Raw genomic sequence first — 23,832 nt, 5'->3', positions numbered from 1 at the left:
GGTCTGGCCAAAACGTCGCTGTCTTGCTGACCTCCGAACTTGTCGCCGCAATAACTCTTCTCGTGAGCAAGAGGAAAGCGTGCGGCGTACACAAAGACAATCCTTTCTTGTTCGCAATGCCAAATTCTTCTCCCACGAGCCTCTTCCACGGAGCAAATTGCATCAGGGTCTTTTCTAGTCTCTGTCTCGCAAAGAACCCAGAGCATTTCAGGTCGGTGCATCTCCGCAAGCACATCGCAAGAGTCTTCCAGATTCTCAACCTGGAGAACGACGAGCTAGATCACCTGGCTAAACTGTTGGGCCATGACATCCGCGCTGACAGGGACTATTATCGGCTGCCGGAGGCAGCTGTGGAACTTGCAAAAATATCTAAACTTCTCCTGGCAATGGAAAAGGGCTCCCTTGAAAAATTCAAAGGAAACTCTCTAGGGGAAATTGAGATTGAGGGTACGTGTCTAGTGTGCTACACGTGTCTGACCAGCCAGTGCTTGTTTAGTAGAGACAAATCTCTTCTTGGACGACAAATTAACGTTTTATCCGTCTTTTTATTCAAGATGAATTGGAGCCAGATGTGGAGCAGGGCAACCCTGAAAACCGCGATGCTGAGGTGGACAATGAAGAATCGGATCTTTTACTTCCGCAGAGCGGTATGTAATATTCATATTTCTATTTAGAAAACTGTCCTTTGCAGAGGTGGTGTTAATTACTCAAATTAAATGACATTAATCATCAAGAAACATGATGAGACGATACAAGTGCAATGAATAATTTGTAGTGCAAGTTAGAAACCATAATTACCTTCTTGCGGAAACTGACTAAACTGATGGGTTCACCACAGGTTGAACAAAGGGTTTGTGGATGATACCAATGTTCGTCTTGTTTATGCTTTTCATTTTTACAACTTTTCCAGAGGCTGCGGAACAACAAGGCGTACAACTGACTCCTGAGCAAGATGCTGTGGAGCACATAAAGGCTTGCCGAGACAAACCCTTCCTGGAGGAAAGGTTTATAGACCCCTTTAAAGGTCTGTCTCCTTGATTCTCTGTTACTTAACCCTTTATAGAAACAACTTTATTGTCTCAGTGTGTTTACATGGACATTAATAACCAAATATATAAATGAAAATAAAAAGCGCCTCACTTCTGGAGGGACAAATTAAGGTCAGGCCACACAGCTGTTGGTGATCCGAAGAGGTTACAATGGCGATGAGATGTTATTATCAGCTCTGTAGGCAAACAAAGCAGAGAAGAAGTTGCAGTTAAGTTGTCAAGTGGTTGTAAATGTACAGTGTTGTGTTATAATAATTCTTCCTGTCGCACTCATCTCTGGTTTGTTTTTGTAAACAGCGCCTGTGCAAATGTATTGCATTAATCAGTAACCGGGTGACTAGTACTTGTCATGCAAACGGGGATATGAATAACCAGATTTCTCTGTGCTCATGTAAATGTCACGTAGTCATCATATAATGATCATAACCAGGATAACGCTCATAAACGGGTTATTTATGTCCATGCAAACACAGGGGGACATGTGCACGAGATCAAGAGCTGACAGTGTTTTTATTCTTACTCTTACAGGGAGAGGCGTGTTTACCCATGAATCCATTGAAGCATCCACCTTTGTTGTTGAGTATCGGGGGAACATCTACTCTCTCAAAGAAACCAGGAAAAAGAAGTCTGGGGATACTCTGAACAATTATTTGTTTGACTTCTCGTGGAATGGAACAAGCTGGCGGTGAGGTTGCTGCTGCTTTCTCTGATATTTCATGAAAGGAGAGGAATTGTTTTTAAATGGCCTGTACTGACTTTTGGTGTCGGGAAAACTTTACAGTAAGCTTGTTAAGATTTATGTCGCCAAGTCAAACTTTTCACCACCCTCCTCCATGTATGCTGCATGAATGTCTTGTGTGAGTGTGACTGCAGTAAATTGACCGGATATTTTAACGCCATTTTACTGTAAAGAGTGTGAATTTAGAAAATGTAGAATCTAAATACGTAAGTAAAATGCTAAATTCCCTATAAAATTGAGTCGTTTGAGTACAGCAGGTGTCTGTTGCCATGCCTCGACAGAATTGCAAACTATCTAACCTTCTGTCACCACCGTCAATCTCAGTCGGAGTGATAAAACAGATATTTGAAGAGTGGTTGAAGTTTCATTTTAAAGTGTTTTTGTCTGCAGCATTGACGCTGCAAAAGATGACAGGACCCTTGGACGACTCGTGAATGATAATCACATAAATCCCAACTGTGAGATGAAGAAAGTCGTCTTTGAGGGAAAACCACACTTGTGCCTGTTTGCAGTGACAGAAATATCTCCAGGCGAGGAGATAACGTACAACTACGGGGACTCCTCTTACTCGTGGCGCTCGTGGGTAGGGCTTTAATTATTTTTACATTTTAGAATATGTGCTTTTTTGTCTATTATATGATTAATTATTCAACTATTGCAGACATGTCTACAAAGGTTTTTAATGTTCTGCCCTCCTCTGTTTATGACAAAATATTCTAAAATTATCTCATTGTTATGACATCCAATACAACATTGGCTCTCAACCTTTTCTAGGAGGACCACTTCCCCAAACAATTGAGAGAGAAAAACATGGCGGAAACAATAAACTGGGATGTAAATATGTGTTATGCCTCCGTCGGCTGTATGTTATGTTATGTTTATTTTATTTGATATGGACATCACAGTAGCATTAGAATTGTAACATACATTTATGCACAAAGCCCAGATGCACTGTGTTAAGTGTTTGTAGCGAAATACTAATTACAACACCTGTCCACAGGAGGCTTTTTTAAAGAAGTTAAAATAGAAAATAAAGAAGTTAAAATAGAAAATAAGGAAGTTAAAATAGAAAAAAAAATGTATCTACAAATACATACACAGATACATACCGGTACATAAAGTGCAAGTGTGTTTACAGGAGTGTTAGGTGTGAAAACAATGTTGTTTCTCTTTTAGCCATGATTTAATACCTCTATTAAAAATGTTGTTGCATTTTCAACTCAGTTGGTAGACAGTTCCATAGTTTTGCTCCTTTAACAGAGAAGACTGATTGTCCAAATGAGGTTTTGCGCAATGCAATGTGACAGTTCCCGTTTGGTGAGACCCGTGTGTTCACTCTGCTGGTGAGCTGCTGTCGTGTAACAAATTCATTAAGCAGGGAAGGAGCATGACCATGTAGGCTTTTAAAAATAAGCTTTAGGTTGGAATAGCTTATAAAGCTTTCAAAGCTGAACATATTGTGTTTCTCTAAGATCTGACAATGGTGCCACCTCATTGGTTTTTTTGTCCATAATTTGTAATGTCTGGTTATACAGTGATATGATGGGTTGTATGGTTGATTGTGAGGCTTGTGACTAGGTAGTGATGCAGTATGATAGGTGTGAGAATATCATGGCGTGCATGTAGAGCTGAGCTGTACTGAATGGCAGATATTTTCTGATGAATCTGAAGCAGTTGAGATTTCATTTAACTTTTTTGCTGATATTACGCACTTGTTTATCAAATCTTAGATGAGAGTCTAAGATGATTCCTAAGTACTTCACATTGTCAACCTCACTGATGACCTCATTCTTTATTTCTACCATAAAACTTGCATTTCCGTGTCGTTTACGTATTGAAACAGGTTTTTTTACGTTCAGTGTTAAGTGAGAGGACTCAAGCCATTGCGATACAGAATGTAATGATTCAGTGAGCTGGTCAGCGGCCTTGCTAGATGTTCTGGCAGATGTATAAATAACTGTATCATCAGCATACATCTGGCAGCCAACCCCAGGACAGCTCTCGGGTAGGTCGTTTATATACATGCTAAATAGCACAGGACCTAGAACTGACCCCTGGGGTATCCCCATGCTATTGGCACGGATGGTGGACTTTTCCCCATTGACTCTCACACATTGTACTCTTCCCCTGAGGTACAAGTCAAAGCATTGTGAGGCATGATCAGAAAATTGGAATTTGTGAAGTTTGGACATCAGCACACTGTGGTTAACAGTATCAAAAGCCTTTTTTAAGTCTAAGAAAACTGCTCCCACAGCATGACCCTTTATCCAAAAGTCCTTATTTTCTCAATTAGATGGCAGTTTGCAGTCTCAGTTGAATGTTCGGGTCTGAATCCAAATTGTTGTTGATACAGTAACTGATTTGTCTCTAGATGTATTATGAGTTGCTCTGCTACAATTTTTTCCAGTATCTTGGAGACAACTGGGAGGATGGCGATGGGTCTGTAATTGCATGTCAAGTGTTGCTCACCAGATTTAAAGATTGGACTGATAACGGCTGTTTTACAGGTCTCTGGGAAGGTTCTTGTTTTAATTGACAGGTTCACAAGGTGTGTTATTGGCTCAAGTAGTTGGGTTCTGTAGTTCTTTATCGTTGCAAAATCAAGATTATTGATGTCCTTGGCCTTTGAGTTACTGAAGTGACTCATAATTTTGCTTACTTTTTCAAGGTTAACTTCTTTGATGTAAAATTGATTTTGAGTGTTCTGGTCCACCGTGTTAGGTGTCAGTTCTACTGGTTTAAAATTGTTTGCGAGTTCCTGTACTGAGTCTACAAAAAAATCATTGAATTCATTTGCAATTGTTGCATTATCAGAGATAGGTTCGTTATTTATTCTCAGTTCCTTTATTCTCTGATACTTATGGGTGTTTGAGTTGGTTAAACAGTTAATGTGCTTCCACAATTTGGAACGACTACCCTTAGCATCTTGTATAAGTTTTGAGAAGTAATTCATCTTAGCTTTGCGTAGCTCGGTGACAACTTTGTTTCTTAGGCCTGTATAAATGAGATGATCAGTATCAGTCCTTGTGACTAGAGACCTTTTGAGGGCGAAGTCACGTTTTTTCATTAATTGCCAGTTATCTTGACCAAGCCATGGAAGTGAGCTCCTTTTAGGGCTGCTCTTCCATGTATCTGTCAATTAAACCATTAATAGCCGTCATGAAATGATCACAGCAAGTGTTCAAATCATGTGTTTCTGTTACTGTATCCCAGTTCATTTGCGTCAGTTCTCTTTCAAAGTCTGCCAATTTACATTTTGGAATCCCTGATTTTACAGATTTCATGTAATGACCAGTATATAGTATAATGCTCTTTGCCAATATAGGATCTATAATAGAACTCGACTAGATTGTATAGGTGTACCTAACAAACTGGTACGATGGTGCAAATAACGTTTCTTGCCAGTGCAGACGACTTGCAGTACTCATCAGAAAAACGTCATGTGAGGTTTTTTATATACAGTATCATCTCCTTAACATTTACAGGAATGCAGTGAGGACCTGAATGCATCACAAGAAGACCTGAATGCTGCTGCATCTTCACCAGAGCATGAAAGGGTAGGTGTTGTGTTCACCTCATTAAACACGGGGTGGATGTGGCCTTACAGGGTTCGGCATGACTGTTGAGGAAGAACTGTACCCTTTATGACGTCACTGGTGTCTCCATTATAGCTGCGGTAAATGTTTTTTCAGGGCTGCCACATGCAATTATTTTCCTTATGGATTTGATCTGCCAATCTCAACCAACTGTTTGTGATTGGGTGCTCCTGTTTGCTTTCTGCAAGTTTTCAATGCCGGTGACGATTATTGATTGGCTTTTGCTGATTAGCGATTGGATCATTTAGCAACGTTTTTTTCCTTATGCCAATATTAACTAACTTACTTTCAGAACTCCGATGTTAATTACTAGAATCGACGCACTTAGAGATGTTTCTGGTGGGGCGGCATGTCCGCAAGCTTAGACAATGTCTAGAGTTAGAATGTGTATGGCCTACTTGGGAAGTGTACTAGATAATCATTGCTTTGTGTTTTGATTCTATAAAGTGAGTAAGACTACTGGTCCATAATTGCAGGTTGATGATGAAGACTACGTACCTCCCACAAGCGACAACGATGGGCCGAGCTTTGAGCAACAACCCATCGACGCCTCGTTCATCCAGCAGGAGGACGAGTCTGACCACAGCTCTGATGATTCTACATCTGATGAAGAGTTCAAAGACCCCTCCATCACCAACAAAAACTACTGTTACGTTTGTGGGGTCGCTCAGTCTAAAATTTCCCGTCACCTTTATACGCATAGAAAGCAAGAGCCTGATATAGCTGCGGTGTTGAAGCTACGCAAGAACTCTAAAGAGCGAAAACAGCTGCATGAGATGTTGCGGAACAGGGGAAATAACATGCACAATGAAGAGGTTTTGAAGACTCGCTGCGGAGAACTTAAAGTGAGAAGAAAAAGCTCAAACATGCTCACCACTGCGAAAACATTTGCATCCTGTCTATATTGTAAAAACATGTACATTCGTAAGGACATGTGGCGACACATGCAGAGGTGTCATGCAAAGAAGCGACACAAACTTCAATTGGTGAAGATTAAAGCCTTAAATCTGGTTGATGCTGCGGAGTCAACAGACCCCCAAAACCTCTCGCCACATGTGAGGAAAATGTTAAGCACACTGAGGAAAGATGGGGTTTCATCCGAGGTCTTGAATGATTCCTTTTTACTGCAGCTGGCACAGTGTTTGTACTCCAGGAAGGAAAGAAATGCACGCAGAATTCAACTCATCAAACACAAGCTGAGGCAAATGGGACAGCTCCTGTTGAGGTTAAAGCAAATGTCGATATGTAGCTTTGAAGACGCCGTGAAACCCGAGAACTTCAGAAAACTTGTCGAAGCCGTGAGAGAGCTTGCTGGCTTCAACGAGGAGACGAAGTCCTATGCGAAACCAAGCTGCATTAAGTTTTTGGGGAATTCGCTCAAGAAAATTGGCGACATCAACTTCGCCAGAGCTTGGAAAGGGGACGCCGGCAGCAGGATGATGGACGAAGCGGATGCATTCATGAAGTTGTGCGCGAAAGAATGGTGCTATGTCTATCCGGTCGTATCGAAAGACAGCACGCCAACCGTACCGTTCATCCACGATGTGCAGCTTTTCTATCGGTGCATGGAGGAGACCGCAGCTTCTGCAGTAGAAAGCCTGACGTTGTACGAAAGTCCTCCGGTCTACGCTGCGCTTCTCAGGGTCACTGTTGCGCAAGTGTCCATCTTGAACAGAAACATGGCCCAAGTCTCAGAAGCAACGCTCAAGTCGTTCAAGGAGCGGGAAGAGGCCGAGCTTCACAAGGACGCGGCCGTAGACCAGCCTCAGTTCGAGCAAATCCTGTCCAAGACCACAGTGAAGATCAAAGTCATGAGCAGCAGAGGCCAAAAAGTTTCCGTTACGCTGAACCCTAAACTGCTCGCTGCCATCACTCTGCTCGTGAACAAGAGAGAAGCATGCGGTGTGCATGAAAACAACCCCTTCTTATTCGGGATCCCGGATGCCCCGTGCACGAGCTTCTTCTACGGACAGCGGTGCGCCGTCACGTTTACAGCTCGTTGCGGCGCGAAGAACAAGGCGATCCTGCGCTCGCCATTTTTCCACAAGCACATTGCAAGAGTTTTCCAGATTCTCGGGCTCACAAGCGACGAGCTCGATCAGCTAGCCAAGCTGTTTGGGTGGGACATTCCGACCGACACGGAATATTATCAGACGCTGGAGGCGGCTGGTGACATCGCAAGAATCTCAGAGCTGCTGTCAGCGCTGGAGAACGGATCTCTCGAAAGATTCGAAGGGAAATCTCTCGCCCAAATTCAGATTCCAGGTGAGTGTCCAGTTAAAATGTTTTTTGTTTTGTTTTGTTTTGTTTTGAAAAGTGTTACTGAAACAAACATCTTGACTGCTTATGCTTCCAAAAAGCGTTTGCAGAGCTGATCTCTCTTATTTTAAAATGTTACGTATTTAAACTTGCCTTGTTCTTCGTCTTCGTCTTCTTCTTCTACATCTCTTTGGCAGAAAATGTGAAAGTCTAACATGCAAATTTAAGTATGTTATAGTTGACAAAGGCCCTTACTTGGTTGTCAATGAAATTACTTATCTAAACTGAATATTCAAATCAGATTGTAATCAACATAACATTATCCTGTCGTTGCCGTGACTCTTTCCATATCTTGCCTTCCTTTGAAGATGAATTGGAGCCGGCTGTTAAGCAGTACAACCCTGGAAACAGTGATGCTGAGGAATCAGAAAGTTCTCATCTGATGAGCAGTATGTAGTAGACTCACTCTCCATCTACACAATGATCTGTGTTATAGTCGTTTTCCATGCAGACATTTTCAGTGGCATTGAAGCTGGTAATACGCATTACTACATTTTCTTCCACTGGCACAAGATTACCCTCCGGACTGAGAAAGATTCACCATAACATAAGCACCACCGACATTTGTTTTTGAACAGTGTTTTGGAGTGCATTTTCCTTTAATGTAAATTCTTATGCCATATACAAGGACTAGTGTTATCTCTATGAACTTGACACTAATGCTATGTTCACACTGCAAGCAAAAAAAGCAACAAAAACGGCCAAGTGTGGTCGTTGAAATGTTGCTCAAGCGCTCGTTGACGTAGTGATGTAATTAAATAGATCTGGGAACCGGCTAACGGCATCCTTTTTTATGAGTAGAGCAGGGTCGATCAAAATCATGTGAGTGGTTGATGTGTTGCTCGTTGAGTAACATCATTTATTCATCTTAATTCATTTAAATTAATAAATAAATTTCACTCAAGAATGAGAGTCATGAACAAAGGAGATGGAATACAAAAAAAACATGTCAAGGGCATGACCTATAGCAGGGATTCCCAAAGTGTGGTGCGCGCACCCCTGGGGGTGCGCGAGCTGCCTCTAGGGGGTGCGCGAGAGGAAAAGTGTAATGGCGTCTGATGGTGTAATAATATTAAATATTTTTTTAAAAAAATTAATTTTAATTTAAAAAGTGGGATTTTTCACAAAATAAAAACATGAATTATAAAAATCCCCTTTTGTAAGATTTAAAATTAAAAACGTACAATTTAATGAATGCAGTTGAGCTCCTTCCGGCAGTCTTGCCGCCTGCCGCCAGTCGTACACACTAGCCAGCCTAGCTTGTGCGGCTAACCTCAGCTAACAGCGAACTTCATGCATTCAGCAACATTAATTTAAATATGCTAAACTGGCTGAAATCGGGGAAACTGTCAGGTGGGACATCTGAAGCTATCAGTCGTAAAAGAGGAGAGGGACAGAGAGAGAGAGAGGAATCGGAGGCGAGGGGAACGGAGAGGTGTGTTGGGGAGAGACCGGGAGAAGAGATCGAGTCAGAGGAAGAGGAAGATGAGACGGAGGAGACCGAAAAGGAGGAAGGGATAGCACAGACAAATCGGGAGCACATCGGCGCATCGCGGAGTCAAGGTGAAAAAAGAGGAAACGAGAGTGAGCATCAGACTGGGAAAAAAAAGAGGAAATATGATGAAAAGTATCTGTGTCTGGGCTTCACTTGGATTGGCAACGCAGATTCCCCAAAGCCACAGTGCGTGGTGTGCAGTGAGGTTCTGGCTAACAGTCTGAAGCTCTTATTTACGTCGCCACCTGAACACCAAGCATGCCAGTGCAAGTCAAAAGCCCCTTACATTCTTTATATCGAAACTGGAGGAGTTACAAAACAGCCAAAAACAACTGCAGTCTCATTCATGTGTTGGGTCTATAAATGATGCACTACGGGCTTCATATCTGGTTACAGAATAGCGAGAAAGGGGCTACCGCACACAATCGCCGAAGACGTGTGCTTGCCAGCTGCCAGAGAGATGGTGGAATGTATGATTGGGGAGAAAGAAGCAAAATAGTTGGACATGATCCCGGTGTCCAACAACACTGTGTCGCGCCGCATCGATGCTTTGTCCGAAGACATCCTGGCTACATTAGTCGGTCATGAATTGTAAATTAAATGTGATGCAATCTGCCTCTGAGCCTGTGCGTGTGTGCTTGCATCCGTATTGCTCTTTAAAAGTGACGCCTTGTGTCACTGAAAGTTATTGAAACTTTGTTGCAGTGTTTCAGGGCGTTTTCACACCGTTTGTTTGCTTTGTTCTTATTCAGGGATTAATATGATACAATGTTGCAGTTGCTCCTTTGTTCGGTTTGTGTTCACACTGCAACATTTAACAGCGGACTAAATATTGTAAACTAACGCCACGCGCAAGCAAACTGTTCTCTCATTGGTCAGATTTTTATGCGGCTGTAAATGGGCTCTGTTGCTTTTTTAAATTATTATTATTAAGGGGGGGGGGGGCGCGAACCCGGTCGGGATGTAGAAGGGGGTGCGCGGCCTAAAAAGTTTGGGAACCGCTGACCTATAGTATAGATCATTTAACAAAAAGACTTCGCTGTGTCTTGAGCACTTATATTCTTAGCCATGTTCAACTTACTGAGAGACCAACTCATCCTCCACCTGGTGAACAGTGACAAAGATTTCAAAAATGTGTTGAAAATAACCACAATAGAACCAAATGGAGAGGAAAATGTCTGACTTCTCTGGCTGAATGGAAATGCAGTGATAAGAAATAAATAATGAGAGCGTTGATACTCTTCTCATGTGTACCGGTTGCTCCTCTAGGTTCTCCCTTAGCAAAACGTCGCCGAGGCCGGAAAAAGAGGCAGGAGAGTGAAATCGAGGCATCTGAGCTGAATGATGATGAGAAAAATGAAGAGGTGAACACAGAGGGGGACGACGGGTCAGAGGAAATGCCTCTGAGCTGTGCTGTCAACACACCAGAGGGAACGGTGACTCGTGGCAACGAGGACGCTACAAACATTTCCTTCAGTGATGGCGATGACGACATGAATGTGGACTTTGACATGGACATGGACACGGATGAGGACATTGTCAGAAACCAGGAGAATGGTGAAGATGGTGACAGAAGCAGCTCACCAGCAACGCCTTTGACACCAGATGTGACAAAGCAGGACGACAGCAGTGATGCTCAGAAGAAGGAGAAGCGCCCCAGTGTTTCAGAGCTAGAGGAGACCATGGACATCGACACAGCGAACAATGTGGAGAAAGAAGACCAAAAGAAAGGAGGTGAGCAAAATAACTGGATAGATGTGGATAGCAGGAGTTACTCTGACTGCTCAGATATAGGTCAAATATATCTAGTGGCTCGAGAGCAAAGTCAGGATCCCCAAAGTCATCTGGGAAACACGAATGTCAACAGTTTTTGTGCCGATCCACCTAGAATATGTCAAATTCTTTCAGTGAATAAGTTTAAACTTTGCTACAGGAAAAGTCGGGGTATCACTAAAGTTTTTATAGTTCATCCTCATGGGGCCTTGAACGTCTGAAGCAAATTTCACAGTGATCCATTCCATAGTTGTTGAGATATTTTACTTGAAACAAAAGAATGTCAACCTCACGATGGTGCAAGAGGAAAAGTCGGGTTCCTCCTCTGGGGATCACGAATGTCAGTATAGAACTGCATGACAATCCGTTCAACAATATAGCATTTGAACTGCGTCACAAAAACATGTTTTACTCCGATATTCAATTTTAATTCTTGACAGAAAAAAAGAACAAATTAATAGCTGCAGTGACCGGAATGAAAGAAGTGAAGATATCAATCCCCAAACTGGACATTGTGAGTATCCGATTTCAATCCATTTTTCAACCGTCTCTTATTGAAGAAGTACAAACTGGTTCAAAGTATGAATTCAAATTTCTTTGTATTCACGTTTTTGGCAATCACATTTCTCTTCTGCCGAATAATGTCTGATGTGACGACGCTCATTTATAGCGTTGTTACTTTAGCTTACGCAGTGACAAAGAACAAACTTTATTTTCCTTTTTAACAAAGTATAATCTTTTGTGGAACAACCATCACAATAGTGTCAATGATGTTTTTCGTAGTTGCTTCTATTATTTTTTATTTTATTTTTTTTTCTTTGTCCCAGGAAAAGTTTAAGGCTCCAGTCCACATTTCCCAGTTGTCGTCAGAGTGGAACTCTGTCAGGTCGCCGGTGAGAGATCGGTCCATCCAAGAGGACAAGAACCAGTCTCAAACATCCTCAAGATCCACAGACGCCAAAGACAAGCCTACCTATGCAAAGGTAAGGGAATGTGAATGTGCTGTTCATCAAGTGAACCCTGCATTTATAAATTTATTCAGTCACGTTATATGGATGAAAAAATGTGAAACCGTCTGAGCTGAGTACATGCCGTCTAAAATTTGAAAGGATTATCAAACATTCTTTGAAGCTTCATTCAGAGCTGGTATGAGCAGGTCAAAAGTCGCATCGTTTCCTCTGTACAATGTGAATTTTACATAACTATGAAGTTATATTCACAGATGCTTTTCTAGTATGTAGTAATTTAAGCCAGTTGCTTTACTTCATTTGCAGGTGAGTGTGTGTATAAACCTCACCCGACAAACTGAGATAGATCAAGCGATGCACGTTCTCTATCTTCTCTCACGCATATCAGGCGACGCAGATGAACTGCTCCCACTGCAAGAAGAGCATGATGAAGGGCCAAACGGCTTACCAGAAGAAGGGATTCACTGACCTCTTCTGCTCCAAAAACTGCCTTTTCGAAATGTTTCCCATCAACAAACCAGTCACCAAGACGTGCTATCTCTGTTTCAAGTGAGTCTGTGAAACACTTTATTCTTTAGTTGTAAGCAAGTTATCAGAATAAACAAGAAGGCACTCCAGGCACTCCAAAATCTTTGGGGAAGGAAATATTAAAAAGCCTTCATGATAGTGGCGGAATCATTAAAAGTGCCAACATGTTTCCACCAAAGTAGGTCTTTGTCAGGGCTAACAAATGTATAGTATGGACAACCAATGGGAGCAGGATAATGACATGGCAGGTGAAACAAATTGAAAATTGTGAAAACACTAAATATCAGGAAAATAGATTGCACAATTAAAAAAAAAAAATCTATAACAAGTACCCATAGATTTTAAACATGGGCTGTAAGAAAAAGACAGGAAACATGTGAGGTCTATATTCTCATCATCGTCAATACATGATTATACATTAATCATGTAGCCACAATAATAAAAGCTTTTTAATATTTTCTTCCTCGTTCTAAGATTTTGGCGTGCCTGGATTGCCTTCCTGTTTGTCCTGAATTTTCGTTTCAAAGAGCTCATGACACATTTTGATCTACACAAAGCGACCCGCTATCTCTCTCTCCGAGGAAGTAAATGATGTTTACATTTTTGAACGTGTTCTGTCAGGGCGATATCGCAGCCTCTGGACCTCATCATGGCTGCAGTGGACATTAAGGGGACCATGAAGGACTTCTGCAGTCCGACCTGCCTGCTATCCTTTAAGTCCACTGTGTCCACCCAAATACCACAACGGCTCTGCAGCATGTGCAGCAAAGCCTGCACTGTAAGCGAAAAACAACACATATTTACCAAAACGTGTCAATTTAAGCTGTAAACTAGTCGTCGTATTCACTGCTCCTTTATCGTCATCTTCCACAGACCACGTGCCAGTTGACTCTGAACGAGGCCTTCCACACATTCTGCAGCGACTCCTGCCTCGGTGATTTCCGCAGGGACAACATCGCCGTCTGCGAGCACTGCGGCACCACCTTTTGCCACAAACCGCTGAAGCTGAAGCTTGAGGAGGAGGCCAAAACCGTCTGCAGTCAGGAATGTCTGGACGAGTTCAAAGAGGTGCTTGAAATCTATCTAAATGAAGGGTCACTTAGAGTGCCAAAGACAGAAACCAGTACAGCTTGGTTAACGCAACTCTTTCACTGAAACACTGCATATACATACTACAGGTCATCATCGTATTGTGTCCACGGACAGGGGGACTTAACATGTTAATTAAATGTTTGGATGCACGGTCTTTAATCTATGTGCTGTGTTGGCTCAGACAGCATGGACAACACTATGGTTAAAGGTCTATGTTAATGAGCGTTTAGGCTCGCGACACGTAAACGTTACCATTACGTTCATACAATGCATATGTAGGTACATTTACTTAAGTACTCTACTAAAGTACAATGTTATGTTAGGCTACTTGTACTTGGGTATTTCCATTTACTCCTACTTAATACTTCTCATTCAACTTAAGTTCAGAGTCACATCATGTACGTTCTACTGCGCTACATATATTTTATAAGCTACATTGCAGATTTGGACAATTTATAAATGTCAATGTATTAAATTTCAAGTTAAGTTTTTATTGATCCCTTGGAGCAGTGTGTATATTGAAACATTTGCCATATTTACCAACTGCCACATTAGGGCCATTCTATATAACGAGTACAATAACGAGTATATTTTGATGCTAATACTTTTGTATTTTTACTTCAGTTACATTTTTTAATTCAAGACTTTTACTTGTTGCAGAGTATTTCTACGGTCTTGAATACTTCTACTGGCACTGCATGTCACAACGGTACACTTACTGTATATTTACAGCCACCAAACCAGCTCTACGGGAGGTTTTTCTTTCAGGTCAATGCCACAGACACGCGTCTGCGTTTAGTCTTCTCCTGTCACAGAAATAACCCCTGTGATGAAAAACACGTCGCTATTATTAATCTACACTGGCTGTATTCACTGTAATGGAGGAACATGTCAACCAGTGGGCAAAAATGGAGTTTGTGGCGCAGAGGAATTAGCTATATGAGACTTTAACTACACAAGCTTTGCTTTGTTAGGATAAATCCATTGTTGGTTTTGGTCTTTTAATGGGTTTGTTGACGATAACAAAACATATTTCATCCTCATTACTTGAAGACTGCAACATCCCTGACATTCTGTTTCATTTCTCTGTTGTTGTGCAGAAAATCAAGACGTCCCACCAGTGCACCATGTGCCAAACTTCTCTGCCGGTTTCAGACATGTTTGATTTCAAAAGCGGCGAGAACATAGTGGAGCTCTTCTGCACCCGCACCTGTGTGACGTCATACACGCTGCGGCCCACGGGTTTAGACGTTCTTCAAGGTACCGGACAAAAAGTTTTTTTAATCTTGGTCTCCGTCCTACTCTTTTCACTCCCCTCTGTCCTCGTTAGTGGGTACTAAAACACACAAGGGGCTGTGCTGCTGCTGGTAATGAAGTTAACACCATACCGACCTACTACCACCAGTTATGTCTTCCCACCCTTGCGGTTACAGAAGCGGCTACACTGCCTCAAAATAGATGCTGATGTCTGACACAGCTAACAGAAAATGTTTCCTTGGCTTGTAATACTTTATTTGGCATTTATTTATTTATTTAATAATTTAATAAAATGTTTCTATCACACTATAATGTAGTTGTAAGCAGATTTAAGTGTTTATTAATGCAGTTATACACAGTTGTAATTGTATAAAATGTCTTCACAGGACAAGTTACAGTTGTTGACAAATACTGTACATTGAGGAACACTTAAATTAGGGGTCACTAATAGGCGGACTGCGATCCGGACCCGGACGTATAACTGATGGATAATTGAGAATTATACATTTTGGCGGAGCGCTTCTATTTTAACCTGCACAGCTTTTCCAGCCTTTATGGCACTCGTTCAGCAGGCCGGGAAACACACCGACCAATTACATGCATTGTAAATCATCTCACGTGACGCTACTCAGCCAATCGAAAATCTGCATTCTGAGTAAGTCGGAGAAGCAGTTTCACACGTCGTGCTCTAAAAAGAGAGAAGTGGAGCGCGAAAACAGAGCTTTTAACAAAGAATGGACGGACTCTTATTTGTTAATTCTTCCTGCTGGCGCTACTAAACCACTCTGTCTCATATGTTCAGATACCGTGGCCATTATTCACTGCGCCAATGTGAAACGCCACTACGAGACCAAACATGCCAACTCCAGTCTGAGGGCAAGATGTGTAGATTTTTTGTTATAAAGTTGACTGAGACTGTTATGATGTGAAATGGATTTAACAAAAGAGAAGAGAAAAGTTAACTCCAGCCACACTTTCCTTTTCATTCATTTTTCTAAAATCAAGCACTTTCTTTTAAGATGCAAGGTTTTCAAAAAAACTTTTTATAACTCAATAATAACTCGTTAAATTGCCCAGCACTATTTCAAATATAATTGATGTGTACTTTCTTTATTTGAATTGACAGTTGTTGACTACACAGAGACATTGTTAATACGAGGCTTCTTGTGTATGTATGGATGTATGGATGTATGGATGTATGGATGTATGGATGGCACTAAATAGCGCAAGTTAGATATTGTAATGTTCTGGACCTTTGCATGAGGAGATTTTCTCAATCGGGACCTTTTGGAATCTTAATTGAATACCCCTGACTTAAAGTGTCCTAATATGTGCTTACAACTGTATTATAGTGTTAGAAACCCTTTGTTGAATGTTTATATAGTGCTTATAAATGCTACATAATGGGGCGTTAAAGTAGTAGTTCACCTAAACACGTTTCTGATTCCTCCCTTCAGCAGAGAGAGAAAACGCAGATCGGTCGAAGAGGAAGATAAGAGCCACGCCAACAATACAAACAGTGTCTGCTGTGAGTATTTCATACACTGAATTAATACACGGAGTCTACGAGATATATGTGCTCCACAGGAGAGCGACATGAAGCGGACATGATATTTGCTTACTCTCGCTTTAAATGAGGCTTTCTTCTGCGTATTTACTTGACTAGTTTTGTCTCATTCGAGCCGAGCTGAGAAGCGACTCGTGCCGGTCCAGGGGCGGCTTCTAATCCCTGCACTGTAACTGTGCATCGTCCCACAGGGGGCGATGAAGAAGAGGAGCACAGCCGACGCACCTGCCGACGCCAAGCCGAAGCTCATCGTAGCGGAGTCGTGGGTCGTCTGTTCCGGCTGTGGGAAGAGAATGCACAGAGGAGAGACACTTTACCAGACGAAGAGCACATCGGAGGTTTTCTGCTCAGCCGGGTGCCTCTCAGAAAAGCATCCAAACATCGCGTCAGTCACCAAAAACTGCTACAACTGCTTCCAGTAAGTCCAGGATATTTCGTGCTTTTCCATGTCTGTATGTCACCCGTCTCCTTTTCGTGAGATGATTGGTTGGTTTGTTTTTGTTTGGTCTGTGTGTGCGTTTTTATCGAAAAGACAATCAACCCAAAATTCATTACATTCACATTATTTTATGAAGTTCAAAAGTTATCATGATCATGCATCTGAAGACTATTTTGACCGTCGATTAAACCTTTTAGGTCGTTTTTCAAGGGGAAAAAAAAAGAATCTTGTTCCAGTTTCTCATTTGTGCGAGTTTGCTTTTCTTTGTGTTACGTGATCATAAACTGAACAACACAAGCATTGTGATCACCTATGTCGTTGTGTTTTTGGGACAGATTTTGTATACATTCAGTTCTGCAGGTCAAGCAGAGCTAACACCTTAAATTCTTCGCTCATTAAAAAACCACCCCGAATCCAAAAACTGACAAAACTGTCCGTGAAGGTGAATCTCTCCTTCCCTCAGGATGATCATGCGGCCTCACAGCATGATCCTGGCTCCGGTGGATGATTCAGGAACTATGAAGGAACTGTGCAGCGCCACCTGTCTCGCTTCCGTCAACTCCAAGAGGAACCCGGCCGCCCCCGCTGCAGGACCTCGTTCAGTGTGCCGGATGTGTGCCAAATTCTGCATCGTAAGGAAAAAGGAAAAGACACTGACTCTTGGTTTTTGTTCGACTTTTTTAGTTGAGTCTTTTCAAAGTTTGGCTGAAAAGGCTTGTCTATATTTTTCCTATTGTCAGCAAATCTCATTAGAAGATTGAAAACCAACTAGGCCTTTGTCTTGCCGGTCTTCCGACTTTTGAAATATACCGTATATATTTATTTTTTTAAAGCTAAAACAGCTCAGCACCTTTGGCAAACCTCACTCAAACAGCAGTAAATGGTTCATTTGTTGGACTATTTTCAGCTGTTTCAACTCTTTCACATGTTACGTTCAGTGTTTTCTTTGCAGCATCAGTGTTTTTGAGTGTTCTGAAGTTCAGTGATTTATCCTAACATATACAGTATATGCAAACTTAAGACTTCCAAAATAGATGTAGAATAATTATTTAAAATTGGATCAACTATTGTCAGTTTCTTTATACTTTATATTAATGTTCTCAAGCATGATAGCCGGGTCTATTGTCTGTTCTTCTTTGACTGCTCAAAGAGTCTCACAATTGTCCCTCCAGTAAGAAATAGATCTTTGGTGCAATGTCCCTGCATGAGCGTTGTAAAGTAAGCCATTCTCATCTGTGAGATGTATAGTAAATATGAACAAAATGAATATCACTACTTGTTCATTAAATAATCAGTATTGCCACGATACAATCGATCCACATGCTCCTTTGTCGTCCTCAGTGCAAAGACAGTCAGACCCTGGACGGCCGCACGCAAAGACTTTGCAGCGACGCCTGCTTCATCAACTACCACAGGATTAACAACCTGCCGGTGTCCGTCTGTGACGTCTGCAGCTCCATCGGCAGCGACGCGCGGTACAGGCTGAAGGCGGAGGACGGCAGCAAGGCCATCTGCAGCGAAGACTGTCTGGTCAAGTTCAAGGAGGTGAAATCAAACGTCACATCTACAACTTCCACACCAACACTGTACACAACCTCGCTTATTACTAAACTATAAATACACCGTCAACATCCAAGCTGTGTGTGTGTGTACGAGCAGCACGAGTCAGCCTTTTGATAGCTTGTTCAATGTTTTGCTGTGCAAGTCTGTTACTGTCTGCTGGCTTCTGTGAAGCCTGTTGGTTCTCAATTGTAAAACTCTGTGTTGTAACAGAAATTCATCTTCGATCCGTTTGTGTTCGGTCCTTGGATTTTAGGGAATTGGGTCTGGAAAGTCATTGAAAGACCATTGAATTTGATGTAGAAGACAGTTTTTGTACAGTGGTCCACATTGATCCTGGCCTAGAGGCAACATCACGTCCGTCACGGAGCATAAATCTCACTGGGGCCCAAGTCAGAAGATGCTTCCGGCACAATTAATACGCAGCTGTACCAGCAAAGAAGAGGGCTAAGATGATTGAACACTAGTGGCGGCCGGCCAATAGAGGGCCACGAGGCCTGGCCCCACCCATCTTGAGCCACACAAATAATAACAATAATAATAATAATGTTATTAATTTTCTTTTTTTAAATAATAATAATATTAATAAATTATACAAATTGTCAATATTTGTGTTTTTGAGCTGTGTAATATACCCAGTAATATTTGTAAAATAGGATATCTGCGCAAAATAAATGCTTTTCCCTGCTTGTCCTCTCCGCTAGTGCACCTCTCAGCTGTCCCCGTGCACGTCTCTACTGCACGTGCTGGGGCCAGATCGATTTGGCCCAAGGAAGACTGGTCTAATAAGCAGCTTAGCCAATCACTGATTAAAGAAATAATTGAGTGACTTACAATTTAGCCAATCAGCGCCCTAAAAAAGACTTCCGGGAGGGCCATTCTCATCTGGCCCACGGCTGCGAGTGCGTGTCTAGTTCTCATCTCACGTGCTCTCGTGTTCTCGAGGTCTCTTGTGTTCTCGGCTGCTCGTCCCTCGCACCGCCATTTTAACACTGCGGTCAAGTCAGCAGACACCCAGATCTCCGTGGTCAACTCAGCAGACACTTAAATTGTAGTGTCTACACTGAATACACTGAACCCCCGGCTCCCCGGGCACCTGTCATTGGCAGCCCACTGCTCCCTATATACAGGGATGGGTCAAATGCAGAGACAAATTTCCCCCTTAAAGGGATAAAGATAGTATATATTCTATTCTAGTGCACCTATACGCTGAAACTTATGGTAAACACATTCAAACAGCACAGATCGGGAGCGAGCAAAGGACTTTGCAAAGTTAGCAGAAAGATTAACGTGAGACAACTTCCGGTTTTCTACAGACGAACGGTTTTCAGAATAAGATACCAACAAAGTATACATATTGCACAATGAAATGAGATTAAATTAATTATATTCACATTAAGTACAAAACATGCTACCTGTATCTCCTGAGTTAAAGGGAAAATACACCTAAATTGTGCGTAAAGTGTCTTTATTCTTTGATTTGAGGGTTGCTGGAAGTTAATAATACCTGACTGACATTCAATTAAGATATTTTACAAAGCAAAAACTCTGAACTGAATTTGTATCTTCAAATGGCACATTTTTTAAATGTTTTAGGTGCTATAAAAATGTTTTTCTCAATAATTCCACATAATGACTAATGCATAATGTTCAGGACAAAATGGGTAATATCACAATATTTAAGATGCTACAAAAATATTTTTCTCAATAATTCCAGACAATGACTGATATGTGTGTTGATGACATCGTTGACTCCACCCACACTGAAAATTAGACATTTTTACTGTCCTAATCAGGAGATATTTCAAAGTAAATGTCGTACATTTGAGTCGAGAAAATATCTAATAAATGGATATTTACTCAAATGTACGACATTTACCTTGAAATATCTCTTAATTGGGACAGTAAAAATGTCAAATTTTCAGTATGGGTGGAGTTAACGATGTCCTCAACACATGTATATCAGTCATTGTCGTCTCTTATTGAGAAAATACTTTTTATTACACTTCAAATGTCCATTTATTAGATATTTTCTCGACTCAAATGTACGACATTTACTTTGAAATATCTCTTAATTGGTACAGTAAAAATGGCAAATTTTCAGTATGGGTGGAGTTAACGATGTCCTCAACACATGTATATCAGTCATTGTCTGATCTTATTGAGAAAATACTTTTTATTACACTTCAAATATCCATTTATTCGATATTTTCTCGACTCAAATGTACGACATTTACTTTGAAATATCTCTTAATTAGTACAGTAAAAATGTCAAATTTTCAGTATGGGTGGAGTTAACGATGTCCTCAATACATACATATCAGTCATTGTCTGGGCTTATTGGGAAAATAGTTTTTATAGCATCTTAAGCATTAAAAAATTTGCCATTTGAAGATACAAATTCAGTTCAGAGTTTTTACAAAGTAAAATATCTTAATTGACTGTCAGTCAGGTATTATTAACTTCCAGCAACCCTCAAATCAAAGAATAAAGACACTTTACGCATAATTTAGGTGTATTTTCCCTTTAACTCAGGAGATGCAGGTAGCATGTTTTATACTTAATGTGAATATAATTCATTTAATTAGCTACATCAGGTCAAAATCTTATATCCATATTTCAGTTGTTTGGTTCTGTTATTTAGATAGCTATGCCTTGTCTGAATAAAATAATACAAAGATCATGTAATTCGGTCAAGGCGTTACAAAGTTATTCCACTTTGAAGATGGTAGAAACGTGTGGATTAATGAATAGATTTCCATGTATCTGTATTATAGGCAATGGCACCGTAATGTGGAGGATTATCACAAATTTGGCAAACAAAATGTAACCATTTGCTCTAAATTATACTTGCAGCCATGAAATTTGGATCTTGGCACAAACAAAAGCCGATCTTCAAGATGACAGCGACAAATTTTATTTTTATGAATGTGTTTGCTCTGTTACTACAGGAGACATGGTCAGCATTGGAAAAGAGTTGCTCAGTCTACTCGATGAGCTTTAGGTCACCCTCCACATAGTCCAAGGAGGAGCGCGTGACGTCACAGAAAGGGGTTATGGCTTTAATGGCATCGCCCAAGGCAGCCGGCGTTCGCGGCGGGAAGGGTGGGTCAGAAAAACATTAATTTATGGCCGATTAATCAATTTATAGGGATTTCTGTTACTTACCAACAGATTCTATGTACTTTTTGCTACAAGATACAGTGAAATCGATTTTCTGAAAGTGATGATAGACGCATGATTTTGCTAACTGAAAGCGCTAAACTGAAAGTCAACAAACTTCTCGTGTACTTAGAAATTCCGTTGACCCACCTGCATGGAGCTGCGATCGTCTGCTTCAATCGTGACTACTCGGCTGTTCCAAATAAGGTTCGGTAACAACCGTAAATGGTTTTGTGCAAGTCGCGTCATTGCCGGAAACTCCGTGCCGTGCAGCGAGGCGGCGGTGGAACCCCCGTTACTCGCCTTCTCGGGCTAGTTCGTCACAATGTATGCGAGCAATGAATACAGATGTTTTGATATTATTAATCTACATTTTATAACCTTTCCATAGATACAAACCGTTTTGTTCTAGCCCGAAAAATAAATTCACAGCAGCAGAGTTACCGCGCCAGGATAGTGTGTACGCTGATATTCTACACGGATCCACTCTGGATCTGATGTCCCTAATTTAATCTCATTTCATTATGCAATATGTATACTTTGTTGGTATCGTATTCTGAAAACCGGATGTTCGTCTGTAGAAAACCGGAAGTTGTCTCACGTTAATCTTTCCGCTAACTTTGCAAAGTCCTTCGCTCGCTCCCGATCTGTGCCGTTTGAATGCGTTTACCGTAAGTTTCAGCGTATAGGTGCACTACAATTTAAGTGTCTGCTGAGTTGACCAAGGAGATCTGAGTGTCTGCTGACTTAACCGCAGTAAAATACTGCGGTCAAGTATTTTAACGGCATGACAATGGAACAGCCAAGCACAAGTGCAACTGTTGCAAGAAGCCTCAACCCTAACTCGGTCAAATCTCTCCTCCAAGACCCGTTTGAGAGAAGAACTTTGGCGGAGAAACTCCAGGTGAAACAACTGGGCCCAGATCAGCCTCCTGAACTCGGCATAAAACAGCAGACCGGAGTAAAAGGGAAGCAGCACATTCGAAGCTTCTGTAAAGACTGGTACACGAGGAAGCCATGGCTAGCTGGATGCACTCATGCTAACGCTGTATTTTGCTTTCCATGCGTGCTTTTTAAGCCGACGGGGTCAGATTCAGCATGGACCGGAACGGGAGTAAGAGACATGAAACACTTCTCAGAAAAAATAAGAAAGCACGAGAACACCAGAACGCACATTGATAACTCGGTCAAGCTAGCCATATTAGGCAAAGTGGACGACGGTCACCGGCTTGCGGTAAAGTAACACAACGAGGAGGTGGATAAAACCCGGCACATTTTATCAAAAATAATTGATTGTGTCAAGTTTTGTGGGGCTTTTGAGTTGACTTTGCGTGGGCATGACGAGACTGACTCCTCGGACAACCCTGGCGTGTTTAAGGGACTGGTGGATTTTGTTGTGTCTCTCTTTGACAAACATTCTTCTAAATGTCGCTGAAGAACTACATTGCTTGGCAGAAGAATGATTGTTCTCATTAGATTATTTGTATTTTTTTTTTTTTGTTTCCTGTGTATGTTATGAAACCTTGCCATATCTATGTGGTAAGTATTTCATAAAAGCGATAAGCTGTGACGGGCCGTGATGTTAGAACATTTAAGAGTCGTTGTTCAATAACTCTCACATCTGATCCTGCACATCACATTGTTTCTCTGCCCGTTTTTATATCTTGACAGAAAATCGAGACGCCTCGGCTGTGCCCCATGTGCCAGACGCCGCAGCGGTTGTCAGACATGGTTGAAAATAAAAACAATGAGGGCGTGTTGGACTTCTTCTGTAGCAACAGATGCATGCTGGTACACAACGCTCAGTCCTCCACTGTGCCAGGTAAACTCACTCCTTCTTACACATCTGTAGCTCCTCCCTCCCACTTCCAGTCTCCACTGCCTTTTATTTGTTGCTTCAGTACTTTTTCACAGAATTACGACATAGAATTATTATACTGTAGAATAATCAGAAACACACTGAAATACACTCTGGTTCAGGGGGAAAAAACACCAGGGGCCGACTTTACCATTAGGCAACCTGGGCCTTATGGGCCCCAACTGAACCCCAAAGGGCTTTTTAAAATGATGTTACTGTTGTAACTCATTGCACACCCAAAATGATTAATTCTGTCCCTGAAACAAGCACCCAGGTCTGATTAGAAACATTGGTGACATACACTGAGCGGTCGTATTAGTCGCTTGCTTTGACATAATTAGCGCGTTCATAAAGTAGAGCATGGATGTCATTAGAGGAGGTATTTTACTGGTGGTAACTTTACTAGTGTCGTAAGTAAACACACCCAAGT

At 41.5% G+C, this 23,832-nt stretch overlaps 1 protein-coding gene across 1 annotated transcript in view; it reads left to right on the top strand.

The window, feature by feature from the left end:
- Positions 1-85: 85 nt before the first annotated feature.
- LOC306791734 (uncharacterized protein) overlaps positions 86-23,832 on the top strand; it is a 40,066-nt gene continuing 16,319 nt past the window's right edge. Inside the window, exons 1-20 of the mRNA XM_079288601.1 lie at positions 86-447; positions 555-647; positions 911-1,024; positions 1,578-1,734; positions 2,179-2,371; positions 5,274-5,345; positions 5,861-7,649; positions 8,012-8,092; positions 10,468-10,932; positions 11,412-11,485; positions 11,799-11,954; positions 12,328-12,488; positions 13,089-13,245; positions 13,341-13,535; positions 14,660-14,819; positions 16,274-16,344; positions 16,575-16,801; positions 17,286-17,454; positions 18,164-18,367; positions 23,216-23,366. Of these exons, the coding sequence (XP_079144727.1) occupies positions 117-447; positions 555-647; positions 911-1,024; positions 1,578-1,734; positions 2,179-2,371; positions 5,274-5,345; positions 5,861-7,649; positions 8,012-8,092; positions 10,468-10,932; positions 11,412-11,485; positions 11,799-11,954; positions 12,328-12,488; positions 13,089-13,245; positions 13,341-13,535; positions 14,660-14,819; positions 16,274-16,344; positions 16,575-16,801; positions 17,286-17,454; positions 18,164-18,367; positions 23,216-23,366 (5,020 nt within the window). The 5' untranslated portion in view covers positions 86-116. The remainder of the gene's footprint in view (positions 448-554; positions 648-910; positions 1,025-1,577; positions 1,735-2,178; positions 2,372-5,273; positions 5,346-5,860; positions 7,650-8,011; positions 8,093-10,467; positions 10,933-11,411; positions 11,486-11,798; positions 11,955-12,327; positions 12,489-13,088; positions 13,246-13,340; positions 13,536-14,659; positions 14,820-16,273; positions 16,345-16,574; positions 16,802-17,285; positions 17,455-18,163; positions 18,368-23,215; positions 23,367-23,832) is intronic.

The sequence above is a fragment of the Melanostigma gelatinosum genome (assembly GCF_949748355.1).
Source record: "Melanostigma gelatinosum genome assembly, chromosome: 17".
Lineage (NCBI taxonomy): Eukaryota > Metazoa > Chordata > Actinopteri > Perciformes > Zoarcidae > Melanostigma > Melanostigma gelatinosum.
The sequence above is the reverse complement of the archived record's forward strand: the minus strand, read 5'-3'. Positions and strand labels throughout refer to the sequence as shown.